The following is a 25,118-nucleotide window of genomic DNA, read 5'->3' on the forward strand; positions in this document are numbered from 1 at the left end:
AGAAGCTGGAGGGGCAGAGGGTATTTTCATTGTGTAAAATGAACTTCAGCTTCTAGGCTGAAGAGGTTTCTGGATCATTGTTGAGTCTGGGATAGTCAGGAGTTGGGACAATCCAAAGACATGGGCCTTCCTGCAGTTCCTTACATGTGTAACTCCATCTCCATTGTGTTTTTTGCCTTGTCACTGGATGGCCACCATGATGGTTACACTCTTTTTGTTTCTGCCTTCAGGATTTCTAAGACTCAGCTCACATCGTACCTTGTGGAAGAGGCTTTCCAAGTCCATTCCTTCCCTCTCCACTTCCCTCAGAGATTATCTCCAATTCACCCTGTATATATTTTGTATGTATAGTTATTTGGATGCTGCCTTTTGGTTAGATTTTAAGATCCCTGAGGGGAGGAACTGTTTTTGCCTTTCTTTTATCTCTGCTGCTTAGCACAATTTCCCCAAAATAGTTAAGGCCTAAAAAATGCTTTTGAATGACTTTTGGGAGTGGAGTAATTTATGAGTAAATCTATCACTTCCATAAAAAGAATTCAGAATCCAGCTGATGGGACAGCCAATATTTTTATAGATAAAACATAGTATACCATAAGCAGTTACTTGTTTCTGGGAACACCAAAACTTTTGTCATTTGGAAAAACTTACACCTGGCAAGGCATATGTAAGTGGACCAATATAGGACTCATTGCTCTTCGGTTTATTATAATAAATTTTTTTTTTGGTGAGAAGCAAAAGTAGGAGGAAAACTCTTAGAACACAGGTTTGCTTCTTGATTTACTTTTGTGCTCCAGTCTTCTGTTTTATAAAATTACTCTTTTTTCAATTAAAAATGTATTTTCACTCCCTCTGTTATCAAGGGAAAAAACTACTCTCCCCCCCAAACATGCAATTAAACAAATTCCCACCTCAGCCACGTCCAAAAACGTATGTCTCATTCTACATTTTGAATCTATCACATCTTTGTCACAAGTTGGGTAGCATACTTCATCTGTCCTTTGGGAATCCTGGTTGGTCATTGCTTTGATCAGTTCTATAGGTTTTCAAAGTTATTCATCTTTGTAATGTTATACAAATTGTATACCTTGTTCTGCTCACTTTACTGTCAATTTATTCTGCATCTTCCTAAGTTTCTGTCTCTTTTTTTCAAAACAATATTCCATTTTATTCATATATTACTACCATCATTTATTTAGTCATTCTCCAGCTGATGGGTACTTCTGCCATTTCCAGTGGACATTACAGAAAAGAGTTGCAATAAATATTTTTAGACAGATGTGTCCTTTTCTTTTCAGAACTTTGCCCTACATCAATGTATGATGATGATGACAAATCAACATATGGATGAGGTCAGGTTCAGATTTTAAAACTCTTTTGGAACTTGGCCCCAAAGAAGAGACAGAATAAGATACCTCCCACCCCCTTTAGAAAGGTCTTTAGGCGTGGAACACTGTATTTAACAACATCAGGTACGTTGATTGGTTTTGCTAAAATCTTTACTTTTTATTTAAAAGAAAATTGTTATAAAGGATGGCTCTCTAGGACAGAGGAGGTAATTCTACCCTCTATTCCCTCCCCATCTCCTCCCACCTCTGGAAATGTGAATTTAATGAATAAAGCTAACCCAACAACTTTTTTGGGAAAACTTTTTCCCTAGAAAATCTTACCAAACTCTCTGTTGTCAACAGTAATGCCATGAGAGTTATCTAACAGTGAAACTACTTTTAAAAAATGAGTGTACTGCCTATTTTTAGAATGGGCAAGGAGAAAACACCTAGGAACAGGACTGAGTTTGAATTAACTCCACCCTGCAGCCCTAAAAAAAGCTGTACACTTGCACCACCTTGTGTTTAAAAACTTTCATTACTCTATAGGCTGGCTTGAAGATTCTGTACAGTTAGGCAACAGACACGCTTAGGATTCTGAGTCATTACAGAATATAAATTTATTTATAGAATCTTACAAATAAAATGGTTACAGTCCACATGACAATATATTTTTGGGTTTTGTTTTTTTCTTATAACACCTGAGTTTTTTAAAAGAACACTGTGATGGAATTTGTAGAACTGTAAAAAAAAAAAATAAAAACTCAATTGATTTCCCCTTTTGTATACCTCAATGCAATATGCACTGCTAAGTGAAATAATAGAGCGCTTCTTCAGATTGTCATCTTGAGACCACTGTATTAGTAGATGGCTCATTTAAGAACAGATCATAGGGAAGGTGGACCGAAGAGCTTCTTATAAACTCAGGATGAAGGGTGAATATATGTTGAAGAATGTGCCAACATTGGGCATTTATGTGGTAATTTCTCCAAATGCTGTCACCTCAACCCATCTCCTAACTCTGCAAAGGCTGAGAATAACCCTAATAACAGAAGGGAATTCTGGCTGCTTCCCCCAAAAGTGGTAGGGAATAGTATCATAGCCTAACTTTTGAGTTTTCTCCTTCCCCAGTGATGAAGCACTAAACTTCTTACCACTTTCTCTCTTCTTCCCCCATCTCAATCCTTCCCTATTTCAGAGAATAAAAGAGAGCTAGCCCACAAAAGCAGTAAAAGTGGGGGTGCAGATAGTAGTGGAGAGAGAGTATAATTCTTAGCCATCTATATATCATATTGCTCTAAAACAGAACACTCAGCAGTTAAAAACCAGGGGGAAATGCATATTAAAATGTCACTGAGTTTTCCACCAATACATAACAGCCGTACTTCCAGCATATGAGGCACGTCTGTTACTAATGGCAGCTTTCAATCTGTAGCAATAATATTGGAAGTCCCTTCCCCTTGCTAGAACTGGCCTCTTCACCATTTTACATTGTAATATGAACTTCCTTGGGGCAGCTATGGGAGAAGGGAAAGAAAGTTCTTAAGTTAATACGTATGCAAGAAAGAAGAAAATGTCATATTTTAAAATGTTTTTAGATTTTTAAGTGATTTCAAATAATTTTTATACTACTGAACAACTCTCCTAAATCAGGAAGCCATCGACCCTAAACTGATATTCTCCTCTATGGCCAAGAATTTAATATTGTTTTGGAAAGGCAGAATCCTTTAGAAGAGACCTTACACATTTTAATATAAATGTGAGTTAAGAAAAATAAAGATTTTTTGCTAGTTCTCCTGTATAGGAGAATGATCTATAGTAGATCTGGTTTCTCCTGAAAGCATTTCTGGGGAAAAAAGAAGTAAAAGGGTTGATTTAAAATGAGAAAGATAGGTTCCAAAATCCAAGGAAACAGCTCTTTGGTACAAGTGGACCTTAATTCTGATGAAAGTTGCACATCCCACAACCCTTAATGCCAAAAGTTCTCCTTATTTAGCCTCTCAGCCTACCCAAGGCAAAAAGCAAAACAAAGAGGAAAACTCTTGTCAGAGAGTGAATTGTCAGCAATTTCCTCACTTTTTTTCCTACAGGATAGTGGCATGAGGAAAGTTTCCCAGGGGATCAAAAAAAAAAAAAAAGATGCTGTTTTTAATTAGTATATGATGGAGGGTGTTGCAGTACCTTTTCTTACAGATTAGCCCTATGCTCATTTGCAGACATGAGAAGGAAAAAAAAACCTCATAGATGCTAGCAGTGAATTACCAACCTTCCCAATTAAGTAAATGAGTATTAGCCAAGACAGCCCCTGGGTTGCAACTGTGAGGCACTGCCTAAATGGCTTCCAGGGGTCTTCACTGCCCAAGTGGCTAAAGAATTAGACATTATCAATATGATAATAATAAATCAATTCACCTAGTGAACTTGGGGAACAGCTATCCCTTGAAGCCAAAGTTCTGACCATACCATCACACTCCCGAGGGCTGGGCTCTAGCTTCAACAGGTACATCCATCTTCTTTAGAAAGTTGGTATTATCAAGGATCAATCACACTACTATCTCTGTTTTGTTTTTCCTGGAAAGCATTACAATAGGCAGTGGCATTGTAAGCTAATTCACAGTGCAATTATTAAGTCCTCTACACTGCTCAAACCAAGGTCTTCTGACCTCACACTTTACCATGTCCGGTCACAGCACTATTTTCCCCTTAGCATATTTTGAATCTTGGCCAGCCCCACTTTTCTTCCATCTGTCCCCCCTCAACTTGCCTCTATGGTAGAAGTCTTGACTTGGGGAGAAGATGTGTTGTCCTCTCTAACAAGAGCACCCTGAATACTCTAGGGAGATGCTTCTAAAGAGGCCAGAAGAACCTCCTGGAAATTGCAGGAATCCCTTTCCTCCATTCTCAGTGTTACTCTGGAGGAAAGAGGAGGCTGAAACAGTAATAGTTATGTCTACTGTTTAATTAGTTTGGAAGAGAGGAAAAGTCACATGCTGGGGATGCCTATGAAAGCTCAACACACAGCAGTCCCTCAGTAAGGACAGACCATCATCACCATGGAAGAAATGTGGCTTTGTCTTTTTTCTCATTGTTTGCCTTCATTCTCCCCACTCAATAGAGCCTTCTCATAAAATATCCTTAGCCCCATTCCCTTTGAAAAGCATGAGGCAACTAAAGAAACTCTGAAGGGATGAGATGGATCCTTTCTCCATAGCAGAGGTGAACTTTTCTCAAAAGGGGACATGGTGAGGTCCAGATGCATCTCCTAATATCAAGTAATGACAACTAGTTACAGTTTTGTGTTACAGAGTCTGGGATATGTGCTGGGTTAGAAAGGAAATAGGTTCTGGAGTTTGTTGGTACCACTGCCAGCAGTGCTTATCCACAGAGAGATACCAGAAAGTGGCCAAAGAGAGAAGCTGGGTCTGTCTTCCATGTTGTTTTCAGTGTCCAGAGTCACTTTGAGAAGAGAGAGCGGACAGGGGGGTGGGAGGCACTACCTAGCAACCAGTTACTAGGGAAGTTTATTCTAGGGTACAATGTTTTTAAGAGATCTGACATTTAGATGAGGGAATTCAGTCCACAGAATAGCCTTTAACAGAAATGTCTCTTCTGTCGTGCTTAGTTGAAATTATGTCCTCCAGCCAGTGCTACCTGTCGACAGAGCACCCCAGTGTGTTCCACTGCCAGACCCACTATTTACGGCATGGCACTATCCTATTTGGATTTGCCCTGAGTACATAGTGAGAAGTAGCATAATGGTAAAGCCTGTGAGCAAGCCTAGATTCTGGATGACAAAGGGAATTAAGACACTGCCGCTCCTTTCATCTTCTCGACAAACTTCATTCATCTCTGGGAACTGAGAAAAAACAACAAAAAAAAACACAACCAAGAATGAGTTCTGTCTGTACACATCTTCCTGTTAACCCTGCGCAGGTCCCAGCAAGTTCTGAAGGCTGCTATAATTCCCATGTGAAAGAAGAGAAAGCAACAGCAGCAGCAGGTAGAATTTAATAGTCACATATGCCCAGCTTTTCTTCATGTCAATTACAGCTTTGGAATAACAGGAAATAAGGCCCTATCCCTACTAGCTTTTAAATTCTGGCTGAAAGTACACCTTTCACAAACAGAAGCAACCCTTTTTATTATGTACACAGTACAGCTATGGCTTGATCTGCCTCCAGAATGCAGTCAGCAATGGTGTGGGCTCCAGGAGCTATTTAAGTTAGCCATATATAACAAGTATACACTTGTGCCCATGGCCATTTGTGGCTTGGAGAAAGGAAGCTGGGTTTTCACTAGCTCTTACCCTAAGCCTCACACTATTGACAGGGAATGAGCTAACTGAGGCCAACCACAGCCTTCAGGAATGCTTTGTGCTGGAAATATAGAAACATGGTCCAACCAGTTAGCAAAGGATACCATATACTTCTGAAGATCCAAGAGAGCCTGGGGCATTCCATAAAGTGATAATGGACCAAAATGGTCAACACATTCATCATCCTTGTAAAAACTTTCCTATAATCTTTAAGTATCATTAAGTCAGGGCCCTCATGAAAAATGATTACAAAAAACTAGCATTTATATAGCACTTTAAGGTTTGCAAAGTGCTGTACATATTATTTCATTTGATAAGGTGTTCACAACACTTCCCTATGGAACATATTATCTTCTTGAGAGGCCTTCTTATGCAAAGAATGTAAGGGCCAGGTTCAGTTCTTCCCAATTAGCATTAACCTTTGAAGACTTACCATATCAGCCAGGGCAATATAGAGGAACATTCCCCCAGCCAGAGCAAAGATCCAATTGGCAGAAAAGTGACTGCCAGCCAAAATCCCAAAGGCCAGACCCAGGTAGCAGCAGCAGGCAGAGAGGAAGTTGAAGAATAGAGCCTGTTGGATACTCATTCCAGCATTCAGCAGAATGACAAAGTCTCCTAAAAAGGTGAGCAGAGGAAGGAGGAAAAAATAAGATGAAGATATGAAGAATAACACAGGATATGGAAGATGGAAAAAGTTTAGAGGGACAAACTTTCAATGATAAAATTCATGGATAATCAGGCCTTACCCAAAAGTTATCCTAAACAAATGACAGTAGAAACAAATATGGCCAAAGGTTTTGGAGCTGCTGACGACTGGGAAAACTGGCCCAGAGCCCAGCAGCAGAAACTAACTTACATGAATTAATAAAGACATACAGACCAGAAGTGGCTTCGATTTCTCTCTTGTTTGATGGAGAAGCAAAATGCGTAAGTTCATCACAATTCTCATTTCCTTTTTCTGGCTCACATTTTAGCAGCTACCTGGCTTCACAGAAGCTCCAGCTTAGACTTGTGACAGCTCTTTAATGCTCTCAGTCAGGGAGAGAATGAGCATAGGACATATAACATCTCTTTTAAAATGCAATATTAGATGTTAATATTAGAAAGATGCATTATTTCATCAGTGTGGATAGTGGGTGCCCTGACAGAGATATCAATCCTTTCTTGCCTTGGTAGTTGTTTTGCATGAGGTGCTGTGAAAATGAAAATAATTCAATCATCTGGTGGTCAACTTTCAGGTGATTGCTTTTAGTGGGCCTGGGCCTATAGCAACTGACAGGCAGCCCACAGCTGGGCCTATTCCCATTTGGTGAGACCTGTCAAAGCATGCACTCCATGGGTATAAAGTCCTAAAGAACAAGGGAAGGTCACCACTAGATTATAGTGGAACAGTGGAACAGAGGCTTGTCTTTCATAATCATGTTATACAGGAGATCAAGGAGAGAAAGAAAATCTTATGTGGCCTCTATTCAAAGTTGGCAAATATCTCTTGCAAGGGGCAGTGGCTAAATTTTAAAGCTGATCAGGTTTTAATTCAATTCAACTTAATTCTGTTAAAAAATTTATTAGGCATTTACTATGTGTGAAGTACTATGGAAGATGTTGGAGATACAAAGATAAAACTGAAACAATCCCTGCCCTCAGGGAGTTGAATCACATTCCACAGATGATAATAAAAAATATTTTTGTGGAATTGTAAGTAGAAGTATATAGGACCCATAAAGTGTATAAGTATGAGCAGTACAATCAGAACAAGGAGGCCCCTACATACCCAACTCATGTGGAAACTCCTCGCAGAGAATGGCCACTGAGGTGCTGATGCCTTGGAAAACAGACACGGTGAACGAGGCACCAATAGCCAAGCCATCAATGAAGTTGTGGAGGCCATCACTCAGGGTGATCATCCAGGCCAATGTGCCAATGTCAGAGTAGTGGACACCTTTTATCCAGTAACAGGCACTCTGGGATGCCTGCAGGTCCTATAAGAGAGCCAATTTCCCCCCAACCCCATTCAATGATAATATTAGAGAGAGGGAAGAGAGTTTTTCCTGCAAAGGGTTGCCTCCCCCCCTTCCTCCCCTAGCTCCATCACTAATTATATAGTTCCCTGACATTCAACAAATGAAGACCGACATACCTGGACAGATAGAGAGCCTACAATGACCTTCTCATCCAGCCCTGGGGTCTTGCCTTCCAGATCCCGATTCAGGTGCTGCGGTATCATGTGATCCAGGTCTCCATTCTGCAACTTCTCAGTCACTCCCTCTTCCTGGTCCTTCTTAGAAGGGAGAGTCTCAGAAACGTAATGGCTATGCCCATGGTGATGCTAGAGGGACAGGAAGATGAAGGACACATGGCAGTGATCAACTCTAAGTGAAGAATTTCTTCTCCTTATCATTTATAAAATCAACATGCATCTATTAAGTATTAATTATGTATGCACAAGATAATTTTGCTTGGTACCATGGAGAGATACCAAGAAATATAAGATGTGTAGTTCATCCTTAAGTACTTATAATCTAGTTGGGAGAGACAAGGTAATATAATTGCAAAGTTGAATGATAATAAAAGGTGTAAATATGATTTATTGTACAAGTTAACAATAAAAGCGGTCATGAAGTAGTATGAAATGACAATAAAATGAAGTTGCACTTTTTTTAAGCAAACACATCTATACTTATAACATCCAAAAAAGCCTTTAACACTGCTGTCCCTTCCCCCCTTCAAGGTAACCACCTTAGGAAGCTATATGTACACCTAATTGTAACAAGACTGACATTACTCAAAACATTCTTAGAAACCTTCTAGGCAAACATGTATATACATGTACATATATGTACATATACACACATACACACATATTATATATAATTTAACTATAGTCAATTAACAAGACAGACCAGAAAACTAGTTTCATTATTTTATCATCATATTTCAAACACAATTACTATTGTCTACCTCACCCCATAGGGATAAAACCCTGAGAACAGAACTGCCATTAGGAACTAGAATAAGACCAAAGAAATGTTCATGTATTCATATTATTGGACTAGAGCTGTCATCTTGGGTCAGTCATTGCTTAATTTGGATCTCGTTCCCACTGGTCTACCCATGAGGTGAGATGCAAACACACATTAAAACACTGTGAGAGGAATATGAAAGTTCAAGGTGGTAGACTTATGGTAATAACAAAAAAATACATAAAAATTATTTGAGAAGAGAACCTTGTTAGGAGAGATTCCTTTGCCAGCCCCTTCAGCCTCACCTCGTCTTTCTGTTTGAGAAGCATTTTCAAAATCTTCTCTGTGAAGAAGAAGAGGTAAAAGCCTCCAAATACCACTGCTGATTTTGAGACATAATAATCTTCTAAGGGGTTGAATCCAAAAGCCTGTGGACCCAGAACAACAGAATGAGTTTACAGCAATGTAAAACCGTCACTGGGGCCCTCTGACACTCAGAACATAAGCACCAACATCCTAGACCACTACAGTGATTCAACAAGTCAAGAATTCTCCTTCCAGGACAATTCACCCATTGAAGCTTCATTGATAGAGGATTGTTAGACCTGTTCAGAGATGCTTTATGAGGAAAGTTCCCCTAAACCTATAGCTTGTTTCTATATAACAGAACAGAGAAGCTGCAGGGATGTGACCTTGGGCATAATAACACCATAGGCACCTACCTCTAGTTTGGCATAATGTGCTTTTTCTGAGTCTCAACTAATTTTTTCCCTTCAAAGTACATCCTTCATCGTTAAGCTCCTCCAAGTAAGGAATCAACTCTTATTTGGCTAGAATGTCAATGTGCTGTCTTTTCCTCTTAGAGAATGTCCCTGTCTGACCCATCTGGGAGCACAAAGGGACATGACGTGAATCAGACTATCTATAAGAGGAAATCCATTTCCTAGTTATGCCAAAAGACTTGTAGCTCCTCGATGAGCACAAAGGCACATGGGAGACAGATGTGAAAGTGGACTACCAACTCCAGTACTTTGCAATTTTTGTTCTAGGTTTTCATGCACTTCCCCATTTAACACGAAGGAAGCAAACAGAATCTGATGGAAAGATGACAGGACTAGAGGTCAGGAGACGTGAACCTCAGGTTAATCCACTGATTTACTGGATGATCTCAGGAGACCCACCCCTGTATCTGAGTTTTTCTAAAAGGCTTGAACAAGGACCAGCCTTTTTCCAATAATCTCATTCTATGCTAAAATGCCTGAACAATCAGTAAGTGATCTGAACAGAATAGGTTGTTGTGAGAGCCAAATCACTTCAAAAACATGCAGAGTAAGATATAAAGACTAATCTCTCTCCTTCAACATCAACAGGCTGTGGTCTGCAGTCTTTGCACCAGGAAGAAGTCTGCCTTTATAGCTCCTACTCTCCCTCTGCCGCTAACTTGGGTAAATCTCTCTCTCTTTTTTTTTTTTTTTTGCTTTTTGGAGGGCAATTGGGGTTAAGTAACCTGCCCGAGATTACACGGCTAGTTTCTTTTGTGTGTGGGTGTTAAATGTCTGAGGCTGGAACTGAACTCGTCCTCCTGACTCTAGGGTCCGTACTTTACTCACTGCACCACCTAGCCGCCCCTTGGGTAAATCTCTTACCTTTCTTATCTAAAAGGAGATTACCTGCCTTATCTCTCATGGGGTTGTTATAATACAAACATGGAGTTGTATTATTCTGTCTGTCTCGGTTACAGCTAGGTCCAGATCTACCAGAAACAACTGACTGAAAAAATGAGCTGGAGGCAGGAAGTAACTTAATTAACAAATTAAGAATCTCAGAAGCTATTTCCAAACTTTCTAAATATTTGCACACTGTTCTCCACTGTGGAGAACATGCCAGTTCAGCTGTCCAAGGGGGCAAAGGTGCCACCAACACATGCAAATCCTAACCATGAATGGCCTCATCTGGGTCACTGTTGTCCTACATCCACCCTTCTACACAGAGGGGAACGAAGTTGGCTAAGTAAGACCCAAATTCTGGCGATTTCTCTCACTTCTTTACTGCAGAAACCAATCGGACCTTTGAGTTGAGCCTACACTGTTAGGAACTGATCACTTGTGGTTAAGAGAGAGCCCAGAGCTCAAGAAGGGGATGAAGAGAGAGCACCAAGTAATCTGATTCTATCAGACTGCATCCTAATTCAGTAAAAGCAGGACTCAAGTTCTCTCCACATCTTCCATGAAAGTGGAAGGATCCCCACTAGAGCCCACCCATCCACCTCCTCCCACATGGGAAGGTCCTCGGCATACCTCAGGGATGAGCTGGAAGAGGGCATTGGAGTAGAGGGTTCCAATCGCCAGAGCTATGAAGTAGAGCAGCAGCCTCTTGTAAAAAGTCTTCTTCATGAAGGGCACCACGCTGGCCCCGACGAGGGAGCAGAGGGAAATGACGGTCACACAGAGGAGACCGTATCCCCACACTGCAGTCGGGGGGGCCAACCCCACCCAAGGGGGAAAGGGAAAAGGCCCCAAAAGATCAACCCATAGGTTTCAGAAGATTGGAAATGGGAAGAGAAGGGGAAAAGGTTTGTTTGGTATCCAGAGAGGGGTAGTGGGGGTTCATAGGAGGAAAAAAAAAGGAGAATCAGAGATGGGGAGAAATAGGGAGGGAGAGAGAAAACAGAACATTTGTTAGTGATTTGAGTTGGAAAAAATTTTAATGAATTGATTCAGATTGCAACAAGGAGTTTTAAGGCGGTCTTCGAGCCCTGTAGCTTGGGTTCCTGTTTCCTTCCAATTGATTCTCCCAAAATCTGTTGCAGTCACATCTGCCAACTTCTGAATGAGCAATGTAGTTACACATGTCATGAGTCCTCTCTATGACCATGAAAGTTTTTGAACCTAAAGTCTCTTGCTTCTTTGCAAAAGCAAAGGCAGATGGGAGCAGGCAGAACTCCATCTGGTACTTTTGCCTCATAAATCCAATCTCTAGTATGTATTCACACATACTACTATTATTTGGATCAGTAATGAAAGGTAAATACAAACAAAATTTGTGGGCATGGTAAGATGGAGGGATAAGAATAAGGGTCAGCCAGGTAGCACAGCGAGTAAGAGCACTGGCTCCAGTGTCGGGATGACCTAGGGATCGAATCCGGGCTCAGATACTTAGCACCACACCCAGAAATAACTGGCTGTGTAACCTTGAGCAAGTTACTTAACCCCGACTGCTTTAAAAAAAAAAAAGAATAAGGGTAGATAAGGAATTAGGGCCTCTTTCCACATCTTTCAGGGTCTTATATTCTAGACTTGCCTAGTTCTCTTTTTTGGGAGACCTAAACTTAGAAGACAGAGCTCTAGGACCGCCCTGATCATTGTACAATTTCTCCTTCAGCATTTCCCAGTGTCACACGCTCCATGTCCCAGTTCCTTCATAGACCCTGAGCCACAGCCATCATCTTGAATCAGGCCATAGCAAATACTGGTTGCTATCAGGATCCCAGAAAATGGTACCTGTGAACCATGACAGGGTGGAGCATGTGCATAATTATTTCATTTCCACTCAATTAGGCAAAAAAGGCATTTCATGCCAAATAAGAAAACAAAATCACATTTTTGGAGCTGTAAAAACAATACCCAAGAATATGAGGATTGCCCTGGGTCAGGGTTGGGGGTAGAGGGTGGAAAGGGAAATATTTGATGAGGTCTTTTCAACTGGCATTGGCCAAAGATGCCAAACCTTACGTCAAACAGAGAAGCCTCATTTGGTTTTGTGAGAACCTTGGGTAGGTATATGTGAGATGCTGCCAGCCTATATCTTTCTGTTGTCCCTCACCTATGGAAATGAAACCTATTCATCTTACAATTTAGGGGTCTAGTTATGTTATAGGGACTTTAAATGGGAGGTTGGAAGGGTAGGCAATATATAAAAGGCCTAGACTGTGCTTAGGCAAAGAGATAAAAGGGACTGTAGAGGCCAGGAAACTTTTAATTTTTTTCCCTGAGAAAAGGGACAACAGTTCATCTGCCCTTGACTCAAAACTATCTGAGTTTCCCAGAATTGCTACTGAGGCATTAACCCAAGGAAAAATTTATCTGATCATGGACCTCATTCCTAAAAGAAATAGTGCAGAAGTCCCAGAGATATCCAAATTCTGTTTGGTCAGAACATAAGGGTCTGTTGTTTCTTTACCTACTGGTTACAAAGGGCAGGTAGAGGCCAGGGCAGCCATTCAATAGTAAGTAAGCATTTTATTAAGAACTTACTCCTTGGGCAGACTTTCCTTCCGTTAGGAAGATCATCAAATTGGGTATAATTTTTGCAGCTCTTGAATCACATAATTAAAAATCAAAATTCATGAATGCTTCATAATTCACAAAAGCCCCAACAAGCCATCAGGAAACCAGCTCTATCAGGAAAGTGTTAAGATGCAAGGTCTAGACAGTTAGTTGGTCAGACACTGCCAAAATAGCTCTCCCTCCCTACTTTTCCTGTGTTCATTCTCTTCTGTCTTTGTTTTCTGTATGGCTCTCAGGGTGCTTCAATTGAAGATCACAACTAGAAACACCTTGCACCCCCATGATAATTCTATCAGCCATATTGTTAATAATCTTCCTTCCTTCCCAGATCCACATTTCATCTTTTAGGATTCTTCCTTGTGGTCATGCTTAACCTCTCACCAGGAACATGAGGCAGTACTAAGGCCTCAAGGGAACACATGCCCTTAGTGGGTTACATTTACCCAAGGCAGAAAGTTCCCAGAAGTACCAGCTGCCCTTGTAGTTCTTATAATGAGAGACTACGAGGAACAGTAGGTCCTAGGAATAGGATAATGGGCCAGCCTCAAAGTCAGGAAGACCTCAGTACTCATCCTGCCTCCTGATACATTTAAATGCCTTAAAGGCAACTTTGAAGGCTATAATTTGCAGAGGAGTTGCTGCTGTATTAGTGGAGGTAATTTTCTACAATTGGAGTTCTCTTTGCTGATGAAATCACAGGTCTGGACCAAGAAAAAAAAAAGATGGGTAAGGTACATGAAACTCTAAATAAAGGAAGGGGAAGGAAGGAATAGGGAAGAACCTTGCACCTGACATTGCCTGAAGAGACCAGAGACAGATCTGAGAGCTTTCTGGGGTTGTGGAAGAATAAGAGAAAGTCCTAGAGATCCAACAGGAAGAAGTTTCTTTGGTGTTGAGGCTCAGCACAAAAGAGAAATTTTATTTTCTGGAAGGCGATTGGGGGAGTTAATGGGATGAAATAGGGGATGGGAGAGGGAGTCAGCTGATGGAAATCCCAGCTGTCGACGCAAAAAGAAAACTTTTGTTTTTTTTTCTGGTCTACTACACCTCTGGGATCAGCTGGAAGAGCGAATTAGAGAGCAGCGTTCCAATGGACAAGGCGATGAAATAAGTGAGGACGCGGCTGAAAAAGGTCTTCTTGGTGCAGGGCAGGACGACAATTCCCAGGAGAGAAGCCAGGTTAATCAGGGACACACTGAGGAAACCAAAGCCCCACACTGTGGAGGAACAAGAACAAATAGCAGCCCTGGTTACCGAGGGCAGGGGGAGAGGGCGACGGAGGAAGGATTCTCGGGGCTTCTCCCGGGGAGGAGGGCCCTGTCCAATGCCCACATGTTCTTGGAGCCAACCAACCAACACCTGGATAATTCCTGCTCTGACTCAGCACTGTGAGGGAGGCAAAGAAGTCAAAGACACAGTGGCCTGACTCTAGAGGAGTTTACAATCTACTTGGGAACTAAAGACACGAACACACAAAAAGTTCAACAATAATACTCAAACAGAAGGGCTGAGAATCTGTCACCATTGGGGAGCTCCCAGCATGAGAACTCTCTCCACCAAACCAGACTACAACCTGTCCATGACTCAGGAGATAAATCCTAAGTTGATGCTTACAACTGGAACCGAGCAGTGAGTTAAAAGACAATAGACCATATGAGAGATCTCACAAGGCAGTACAAGATTAATTATCAAATGAGCAGGCCTTATGATTTTAGAAGAGGGAAAGATTGATGTCAGTTAGAGTGGTCAGTGAGGGACAAGATTGGCTGGAGTGGGGAGAGGAGGACTTGAACTGGGCAGGATTTAGATTAACAGAGAGGGCATACTAAGAACAGACAGTGGGCATGATCAAAGGAGGAAGGGGGGGCAGGGCAACAGAAGTCAATGTGTTACCAGAGGTCAACATGCAGTTTGGTGGGAAGGGAGCATTTATGTGGGAGAATCATTGGAGATGAATCTGGAAAAGTAGAATGGGGTCAGATTGTGAAGGGCCTTGGTGGAGAGCTTAGGCCTACAGAGCCATTTAAAGTGTGGCCAGATAGGAGTATTCAGCTCTCAGGAAATGAAAAGATAGCCTATGTGAGTTCAACAAGTGGTTGGGTCAGAATCAGGAATACAGAGAATAGCTGATGGCATGGTTAGGTGTTGCTCTCCCCATCATCGTGCCCTGTGCTAGGCCAGCACTAGGAAGGGGAGAGACCAGCACCATCAGGAGACCCAATAGTGCAACGTCACCTCTGGTGGTGCACATGGAATGCTGAGGAAGCCCAGAGGGAGGAGCAACATTGTCCTCAGACACCAAGGCCCCTCACCAACTGCTTACCTTCTACTGCACTTGGTTTCCCTTCCTCTGTCTGCTCGTCCTCCTCATTCTCCTGGTTCTCCAAGGTGCAGGCTCTCGAGTCCAGCTGCTGCAGGATTGTGGGACAGAATTCCTGGAACTCAGACCTGCCAATCCTTGACTGGTTACTGAAATTGTGGGCAGCAAAGAGGTCTGCAGAGCTAAAACACTGGAGAGAAAAGTGGGGTTGGGAGGAAGGACAAACCAAAGGCCCCCATGAGTCCAAATGTTTTGCTTTGTCTTTCAAAAAGATAAGAACAGTTTCCCATATTCACAGAAGCTCAGAAATTTCCAATTTCTTTTGTGATGAGGTTGCTTTGAAAGCCCAGAACTCTCTTCCCTTCTAAAGGCCAATTACATCCAGGTAATGCCAGCTATGAACTGGTTCCCTAACCCATTTCTCACCTTCTCCACACCTCCCTCAGCTTCTTCATTGAAAAGCAGACAGGATGGGTCAAGGCTCATCATGACCTGGCCCCACCTATATGCAATCATTTCTGCTATAATGCTTGTTAAAACCCAAGTTTGTATGGACACAACTGATATATTAGGCAGGATTTTTAGCATTATTCCAATGTCAAGTTTATGTATACTTGATTTTGAGAAACAACTGAAAATATAGAAAATTGGAGCATGCTTCACTGTAACTCGCAGGTTACAACCCTTCTAATCACCCACTTCCACAAACAAACTTCAGCGTTTGGTCAAGATCAAGTGCCACATTTATTGTCTTCTGGTACAGCAGGAGCTGGTCTGACCTTGTACCCACTCCCTGGAAACTTGGGAACAGGCCATTTCTCAACCATCTAACTTGTATAAAAAGCATGCTATCATTTTTATATTAAGTTCCAGTACTTTTTCACGTGTTTGTGATAAAGTTTCTGAGCGCCATACCTCTAACACCATTTTCTCCATAAGCCCTGTGGTTTTTATTTTGAGATTTTGCATAGCACAGTGCTTTTTTGGGAATGCATTATGTTGAATTATAGCAAACTGACTATATCTCACTTTTTTTATTCACTTCTACTCAGGAATATGGATTTACTACTATGATTCAATTCAATAAACACAAAGTGCCTATTATTCACAAAGCACTGGAGAAATAAAAGTGAAAAACTACAGTCCCTGATATAACAAAGATGATGACTAGCATTCATGTAACACTTTAAGTTTTACAAAGTGCTCTCATGTTTTATTTCATTTTCTCACAACTCTGTGAGGTAGGTGCTATTTATTATCTCCAATTTACAGATCGGGAAATCGAGGCTTCGAGGAGCTAAGTGGTTTTCCCAGGGTCACACAGCTAATAGGTGTTTGAAGCAACATTTAAAGTTGGGTCTTCCTGACTCTGAGCCCCACACTATCCACTATACTCCCTAGCTTCCTGGAGCTCCCATTCTATAGTTCTAGAGGGATACAGCATACACAGAGATAAACACATTAGAACCAAACAAGGAGGGACCTCAAGTCACTTTGAGAAGGGAGAAGATACTCTCACACTGGGAGTGGGAGTGGAGTACATGTGAGTACTCAAGATCAGGGAAGATTTCACAGCAAAGGCGGCACCAGAAAGGAGCCTTAGGTCACAGAACTGGAGAGTCAGGAGGGACCTTAGCAGTCACTTAGACTAACCCACACCCCAAAGGAATCCCTACCTGGTAAGCTCTCCAGTTATCCAAGGAGGAGGTACCCAGCCCCTGCCCAGCACCCAGTGCTAACCATTTCTCCTCTCTGGAGACAAAGAGAATGGGCCTAACCCTTCTTCCACCTTACAGCCCCTTGCATGCTGGGGGGACCTATCATGCTCCCCTGAGCTCTAGCTTCCAAACTGATCCTCACTACGGCATGGCCTCAAGCCCTCCTCTTGAAAGGAAAGGGGAATTTCAATGGGCAATGACAAAGAGGTGTGCAGCCTAGGCACAAAGGGGTGACCTACTCCTTTTCATGCACAGAGTAGGGCTGATCTGACCACTGTCATATTTTCAGACTCTTCTCCCTTCCTTTCCCCAGGAATACACCACGTGTTGTGCAACAATACAGCACAATGGAAAATTTAATACCACCTTACATACTTTTTAGTTCTGTGGCCCTTGGGTTACTTAATCCTCTCTGATAATTAGTTTTCTCATCTGTAAAATGAGTATCTATAAAACCTATTTGAAGGGGTTTCTATGAGGATCAAACGAAATCATACAAGTGAAAGTGCTGTGCAGACTTTTTTTGGGGGGAGTTCAAACCTTTGATTTTAGGGAGCAGGGGACTCCCAATGTGCAAACTCCCTCCAGGAATACAATTCAGATCAGCTATTCATCTGTAATTTATAGTCTTAAAGAGTTAGCTGGGACAGTGAGAAGGGAAAAAGTTTCACTTGGTCACAAAACCAGGATTCATCAGAGGTAAGACTTAAAGCCAGGTCTCCCAGACTTCAAAGCTCACTCTCTCTCCAGCCTCTCAAAGTACCATATCAATCCCAGGTATCCTCAGCATTACTCCAGTGCCTTCCACTGTTCCCCCAGCCTAGAATGGCTTCCCTTCTTCCTAGCCAAATCCTGGCCCCCTCTGAAGGTCCAGGTTGATACCTACTCCAACTACTCAACCCTCAATGACTTCCTCTTCCTCTAAACTACTAAGTCCCTGAGAATCTGAACTATCTTACATGCTACTTTGTTCTCTTCTCCAGCTGTCCCATGGCTTAGTCTCACCTCCCCAGCTGGCCTAGGTTCCTCTTTGAGGACTGGATCATGACTCTTCTCACTCACCTTGCTTCTCTGGATTCCTGGTCCTCCTTCTCCTTCTGAGCAGCCTTCCCATCCTGGAGATTTCTCCAGGTGAGACCCTCCTTTCCTGACTGGTGACTGTCTACTCACACCACTACACCCTGCTAACAACTCAAGTCTTCAGACTTCTCATTCTTATTCTCCTTGTCAACTAGCATGTCCTCATCCCCCTACTGTCCAGCTTCCCTTTACATGCTGTCTTCCCCCAGTAAGGTGTATACTTCTTAAGGGCAAGGACTATTCTGCTTCCTGGTATTTGAATCCCCATCATGTAACACAGTGCCTAGCCCATAGTAAATACTTCGCAAGTGCTCTTTCTTCCGTGTACTTTGCACTAGGTACAAGGCTGCCATTCATTAGCTGTGTGACCTTGAGCGAGCTGTTTTGTGGCTTAGGATCTCAATTGTATCAGCTGTAAAATGGACCCAATCAGAGATTCTTTTTTTTTTTTAAAGCAATTGGGGTTAAGTAACTTGCTCAAGGTTACACAGCCAGTAATTTCTGGGTGTGGTGCTAAGTATCTGAGCCCAGGATTCGATCCCAGGTCATCCCGACACTGGGGCCAGTGCTTTCACTTGCTGAGCCATCTGGCCACCCCATCAATCAGAGATTCTTAACCTGGGATCCAAGAACTTGTTTTTTTCCCTTCAAGTCTAATAACTGTACATCAATATAATTGGCTTTCTTTTCTTCCGATGTATTTTTTTGTTTTATGCATTTATAGATATGATTCTGAGGAGTCCACAGGCTTTACCAGACTGATTGCAAGATGGGTCCGTGACACCGAAATGGTTAGGAATTCCCAGACTAGATCATCTCTGAAATCTCTTCCAGCTCTGATGCCTCAAGCTCCTCTAAACTTCAGCTTCCTCATTTACAAAATTCAGATAGTAAGCTTTGATAGTTTAAAACTAAGACTTTTGGAATGTCCTGTATAACAAAGGGTTGTTGTGAGGAGAATCCTCTGTAAACCGTAAAGGAGAAAGGTGAATCACTATTACTATTATTATTAAGCCAATACTGGAGACCCAATAGTTCTATGTCACAGACAAACAGATGAAGAATCAGCCTATTTGCCAGCTGCTCCTTCCTGTGCTGGATGAGAGGGAAAGCATGTTTACCCTAGAAAGATTGCGCCGCTCCACCTCTGGCTGGGTGATATTGTCCCGTCCCACTCCCACATCAAGACGGTTGAGCAGGGCCTTCAGCTGCTGCAGGCTGAGGGTATCTGATTCACCATAGCGCTGCATGAGGTCTTGAAGGAAGGAGGCGGCAGTGATGTCTGGTGGCCCGAAAGATGAAGCACTCGCTCTGGAAGCGAGGCCCAGGAAGCATAGCAGTGTTAACGGGAGGCTCTGGGGGGGTCGGTGAAGCTTCATGGTGACCAGAAAAGGCTACAGGGAAGAAGAACGAGTAATGACGGCTCTCTGCCTTCCACATGCCAACAAACCACCTCCCTTCCCAACCTCTTCATTCCTGCCACCACTTTCCTCACTCAGGTTCAAAATCTGGGTATCACCTCTGACTTTTTTTAAAAAAGTCATTTTTTGGGGGGCGGCTAGGTGGTGCAGGGAATAGAGCACTGGCCCTGGAGTCAGGAGGACCTGAGTTCAAATCCAACCTCAGACACTAGACACACTTACTAGCCATGTGACTTTGGGCAAGTCACTTAACACCAATTGCCCTCCAAAAAAAGCAAAAAAAAAAAAGTCATTTTTTTTCAATGAATGAGCATATATTTTCTCTCTTCCCTACCCCAATCCCTTATTGGAGGAAAAAAAAAAAAAAGGAAAAAACCCCTCTTTAACAAATAAACATAGCCAAGCGCAGCAAAGTGCCACATCAGCCACGTCTAAGAATGGGGTTCTCACAATGTATCTTTACTCCCATCTTTGTCACTGGTCCTCTGGATCATGGTGGGTCACTGTTCCTAGGTTTCTCAAGGCTATTTGTCTTTACAATGTTATTATTGTGTAAATTATTTTCCTGTTTCTGTTCACTTTGTTCTGTATAAGTTTGTCCAAGATTTCCCAGGTATCTCCAAACTCACTTTTCATCATTTCTTTTTTTTTTTTTTGGAAGGGGGAAGGCAAGGCAATTGGGGTTAAGTGACTTGCCCAAAGTCACACAAACAGTAAAATGTTAAGTGTCTGATTTGGACCCAGATCCTCCTGACTTGAGGGCTGGTGCTCTATTCACTGCGCCACCTAGCCAACCCCCTTTTCATCATTTCTTAAGGCAGCAAGTCCCATCAATTCTCCCTTATAAATGCCTTTAGCTCTTTAATAGTTACTTATTACTTGACCAGTTCCAAACTCCTCTGCCTAGTTGTTAAAGTGCTTTATAGGGGGAGCTAGGTGGCATAGTGAATAGAGCACCGGCCCTGGAGGCAGGAGAACCTGAGTTCAAATGCAGCCTCAGACACCTAACACTTACTAGCCATGTGACCGTGGGTAAGTCACTTAACCCCAATTGCCCTGCCCTACCCCCTCCAAAAAGCAAAAAGAACAAAACAAAACAAGGCTGAGATGATGATATGAGAAAGGAATAGGCATGATGCAAGATGGATACAAGAAAGGAACAGTAACCTTTCATAAACACAACTATGTATCAGGTCACAACTTCACAGTCATACAACTGACAGAAAGATGAAGAATACAAAGAAAGCCCACTTTACTTAATGCCTGTTGATTATGAAAAAAAAAAACCAACTGAAAAAAGACATCTTAAAGGCTCCCTTCCAATGTGTCTCCTATGTGTATGTAAAAATCATAAAAGATTCATGGGTATAAAAGCATTAGAGAGAACTGATTATTAATATGAAGTGGGTTCTAAAACAGGGAGGCACATGCTCACAAAGGCATGTGTGTACAATCTAGTGCAGAGTCCAAATGGAAGAGGAGGTTCCTTCCCCACAGATGCTTCTGTTTGCCAATGACATAGTGCCGATTACATCAAGTCACGGAATACTGCTGTTATTTTTCAAGTTGTCTCTGACTCTTCATGACCCCATTTGGGGTTTTCTTGGCAAAGATACTAGACTGGTTTCCCATATCCTTCTCTAGCTTTTACAGATAAGGAAACTGAAGCAAACAGGGTGAAGTGACTTGCCCTGGGCCACACAGCTAGTAAGTGTCTGAGGCTAAATTTGAACTCAAGTCCTCCTGAATTCAGGTCCAGCACTTTATCCACTGTGCCACTTAGCCACCAACACTATCAAGCATACTAAATAGGATTCCTAACCACATAAAACAATTGGGCCATTTGAAAATAAAGCAAAATTTAACCTTATAGAAGAAAAAGAAAAAAGGTTTGGGCCTAACAATCTATACAGATAAAACCTAATGGATGAAGAATGCCTATTGTCCAAATTCTAATATTCAGGTGAATGGAGAACCCAAGGAACTAAACTGTTGGTATATACATGTTGAACTGAAAACTACAGATGGTCAAAGGGATAGGGGAGCCCAGAGTTTAGTAGGAAAAAGAGTGTAGGTGACTTTGATGGACTTAGCTCTTCTCAGCAATGCAACGATCTAAGACAATTCCAAAAGACTCATGATGGGAAATGCTGTCCACATCCAGAGCAAGAGTCTGAAAACAGACAGAAGACTATTTTCTTTTTGTTGTTATTCTTTCTTGCTTGCAGTTTTTCCCCTTTTTTCTGATTCTTCTTTCATAACAAGACTAATGTGGAAATATGTTTAAGATGATTGCATACATATAGCCTATATCAGATTGCATGTTGTCTTGGGAAGGGGAGAGGGGAGGAAAGGAGGAAAATTTAGAACTCTAAATCTTATAAAAGTAAATGCTGGGGCGGTTAGGTGGCGTAGTGAATAGAGCACCTGCCCTGGAGTCAGGAGGACCTGAGTTCAAATCCAGCCTCAGACACTTAACACTTACTAGCCGTGTGACTTCGGGCAAGTCACTTAACCCCAACTGCCCTCCAAAAAGCAAAACATTTAAAAAATAAAAAAAAAAGTAAATGCTGAAGGGGCAGCTAGGTGGCACAGTGAATAGAACACCAGCCCTGGAGTCAGAAGGACCTGAGTTCAAATCCAGCCTCAGACACTTAACACTTACTAGCCATGTGACCTTGGGCAAGTCACTTAACCCCAAATGCCCTGCCTTCCCCCTCCAAAAAGTGTAAAAAAAAAAAGTAAATGCTGAAAACTAAAAATAAATAATTTTCAAAAAGAGGGCAGGCTAAATTATACTTGGAATACTTTTCAGAGCTCCCAAGGACCCAAACTATTCCCTGAAAACAAAACCCTGTTATTTTTAAATACCAATATTCTCCCAGTGATATACTACATGGTTGAAGATTATAGAACACAACCATCTCTGAAGAGATTATAGGGGAAAGTTCTACCACTATTCCTAAGAAAAAATACCCTTTTATTCCTTCAATTCTTCTTCAGAACCAACACCTTCTTTTGAATTTATTCAGTCCTGAGAAATATTCATTCTTTGAGGATGGCTCCGATTCCTGATGTGACCTTGGGCAAGTCCCTTCTGTTGAATGAGGGAGTGAGATTAGATGCTGTGTGCACCCTGTTTACTTTTACTATAGCTCGCCTTTATATAGCAATTTAAGTTCTAATAAAGCACTTTGCTGCAACATCCCTGTAAGGTAGAGAGTATTACTTTTATTCCCATTTTACAGATGAGGAAAGTGAAGCTCAGTAAGGTAATATGACTGACCTGATCACAGAGCTAGGAAATGGCAGGGCTGGGATTTAAACTTAGGTCTTCTGGTTTCAAAGTCAGCAATCTTTCCACTGAGTCAGCCAAGCGTCTACATTTGTTTTACTAAGCCCAGTAATGAAAACGAACGACAAAGCTGGGTAATGCCACTGTGGGTCCAAACAGAGCTGTCATTATAAAGCCAAGAAAAGGGGAAGACTTTTTTTTCCCCAGTGACTCATAAATTGGCACAGAAAGATTCTCGGAGAAGAGTTAGTGCCAGACGTACTTTAGGCTTAGAGCTGCAGGACTGCCAGCTCCCAAGGTGACTACTTTGGAAGACAATATTCCTGGGGATGGATAAATTCTGGTATGTTTAGTCCCCCACACACACTTTTAAGGTTTTACTTTTTAAGGTCATGTCAGCTGCAAATAGGGCTCCAAGGATTCTGTGTTGCTTCCAAACAATCTAGTCCTCCCCTGCTGCCTTTTTCCCCAGTATTTCCCAGGGCAGAGATGAGGCTCTTTCCTACCCCTACCCCACCCCAGGCAGTGCTTCCAACAGAAACACAACTATGTAAATCCAAATAAGGGATTGAGTGATGAGGTAGACTTTGTGCTGGATTTAGAGTCAAAGACCTAATTTCAAATCCCTCTTCAGACACTTTCTAGCTGTTTGACCTGGGTAAGTAGATTAGCCTTTGTCAGCCTCACTTTCCTCAACTGTAAAATGGTGATAACAATAACTTTTAAATCCCAGGTAATAACAGCATCTACCTCATAGGCTTATTGTGAAGATTTTGCTATCTATTATAACTATTACTATTAGTGACTAACTCTAGATCATGCCCCAGGCTTCATTACCAACTGACTGGTCCTTCTTTAAGGGCACATAGGTAGCTCAGTGGATAGAGCACCAGGCCCAGAATCAGGAAGACCTGAGTTTAAATCTGGCCTCAGACATTTGCTAGCTGTGTGACGCTGGGCAAGTCACTTAACCCTGTCTGCTCCAGTTTCCTATCAAATGAGCTACAGAAGAAAATGGCAAATTACTCCAGTTTATCTCTACCCAGAAAACCCCAAATGGGGTCATGAAGAGTTGAACACTACTAAAAAGTACTGAACAACATTCCTTTTTTGTCAGAGGGTTCTTAAACAAGACTACATGCATTTTAAAAATGTTTTCCCATATAACTGGTTTCCTCTGTAATTCTCTATATGATATATTATGCATTTTAAAATATTATTTTGAGAAGGGTTCTGTAGTCCACATCAGACTGCCAAAGGGGTCTGAGACATGCACAAAAAGTGTTAAGAATCTCTGCTCTGATCTAACCTAACCTATCAGCTCACATTAACCTAAAGGGATTCTGACATTCCTCCTTCTCTGGATCTCTGCCTCATGCCCTTAGCAGAGTAAGGGGCCACCCAAAGTAAAGAGATTCAAAGTCTGCCCAGCAGGAACCACAGTCTGAACTGGGCCACTCCCCCCTCCACCCAGAGCAGCCAGGGAGTGGAGCTAGAGACCAGGCCTGCTTCTTCTGCTTATGAAGCCTGACATTCCCTGGGATGGGGTAGAAATATAGCAAAGTCAAAACAAAACAACCCTGAAGAGAGACAAGATTAGAACCAGCAGTGTTCTCTTCATCATCAACCAATATTTACCCAGCGCCCACTGTGCGACTGTCTGTCCAGAGGAAGGTTTGCAGAGTAAAGAGACGGCGGTCATTGCCCTCAGGAGGAGGGAAAGACACACAAGTGACTACTTATTTAGAACACTGGGCCCCTTGAGAGTGAGACCAAGTGCACAGAAAGCTGGAGCCAGGCACAGAGGAAAGAGGGAGTGGTGTCTTTCTGTGTGTGGGTTCCCCATCTCCCGGCTGACTCCAGCATGTTGACAAAGCAAAGCGCCAACAATCCAACTCCAGCCTTCTCTGGCCAGGGCTTCCAAAGCAAACCCAACATCAGGAAAGAGGAAGGTTTCTGACTCCAAGGAAGAAAACCATAACAAGAAAGAAAAGAAATAACTATCTCTGTGATGGCTTTCCCTTGGGGTACAAATGGAAGAGGGCTGCTTTTCCTCCAGGCCCAGACCACCATGCAGAACACCTGGCCCAGTATGTCTGTTCACAGGAATACCCATCACCCACTGAGTCAATTCAGCTGCCTAATCTTGCTATTTCTACCTTGACAGCACCTCTTATAGAAGTCTGCTTTCTCTCACAAAGCCCCTACTCTATAGGCCCAATCACTTTTCCTCTGGATGACTGCAGTGGTCTTCTATGCACTCTCCCTGCCTCAAAATTTTTCACATTCAATTATTTTTTCACATAGCTACAAAAGCAAAGATCTAAACACATCAATCCCCTACTCAATGAACTCTGGCACCTCCCTCCCTATTGGGGCAGCTAGATGGCTCGGT

General features: G+C 42.2%; 1 protein-coding gene across 2 annotated transcripts in view; it reads right to left on the minus strand.

Moving 5' to 3' along the window:
* Positions 1 to 1,920: 1,920 nt before the first annotated feature.
* SLC39A14 (solute carrier family 39 member 14) overlaps positions 1,921 to 25,118 on the minus strand; it is a 67,099-nt gene continuing 43,901 nt past the window's right edge. The window contains exons 2-9 of one of the 2 annotated variants that reach the window (XM_069075703.1): positions 19,129 to 19,401; positions 15,213 to 15,399; positions 10,901 to 11,070; positions 8,909 to 9,031; positions 7,781 to 7,969; positions 7,415 to 7,622; positions 6,074 to 6,258; positions 1,921 to 5,181 (exon numbers count right to left, since the gene is read on the minus strand). In XM_069075703.1, coding sequence (XP_068931804.1) covers positions 5,035 to 5,181; positions 6,074 to 6,258; positions 7,415 to 7,622; positions 7,781 to 7,969; positions 8,909 to 9,031; positions 10,901 to 11,070; positions 15,213 to 15,399; positions 19,129 to 19,386 — 1,467 coding nt within the window. In that variant the 5' untranslated portion in view covers positions 19,387 to 19,401 and the 3' untranslated portion in view covers positions 1,921 to 5,034. Of the gene's footprint in view, positions 5,182 to 6,073; positions 6,259 to 7,414; positions 7,623 to 7,780; positions 7,970 to 8,908; positions 9,032 to 10,900; positions 11,071 to 13,936; positions 14,107 to 15,212; positions 15,400 to 19,128; positions 19,402 to 25,118 lie in introns of both variants that reach the window. The other variant, XM_069075704.1, reaches the window with a different exon arrangement.

The sequence above is a fragment of the Petaurus breviceps genome, unplaced genomic scaffold, assembly GCF_028583685.1.
Source record: "Petaurus breviceps papuanus isolate PSGF00001 unplaced genomic scaffold, PetGlider_PUasm1.0 90919, whole genome shotgun sequence".
Lineage (NCBI taxonomy): Eukaryota > Metazoa > Chordata > Mammalia > Diprotodontia > Petauridae > Petaurus > Petaurus breviceps.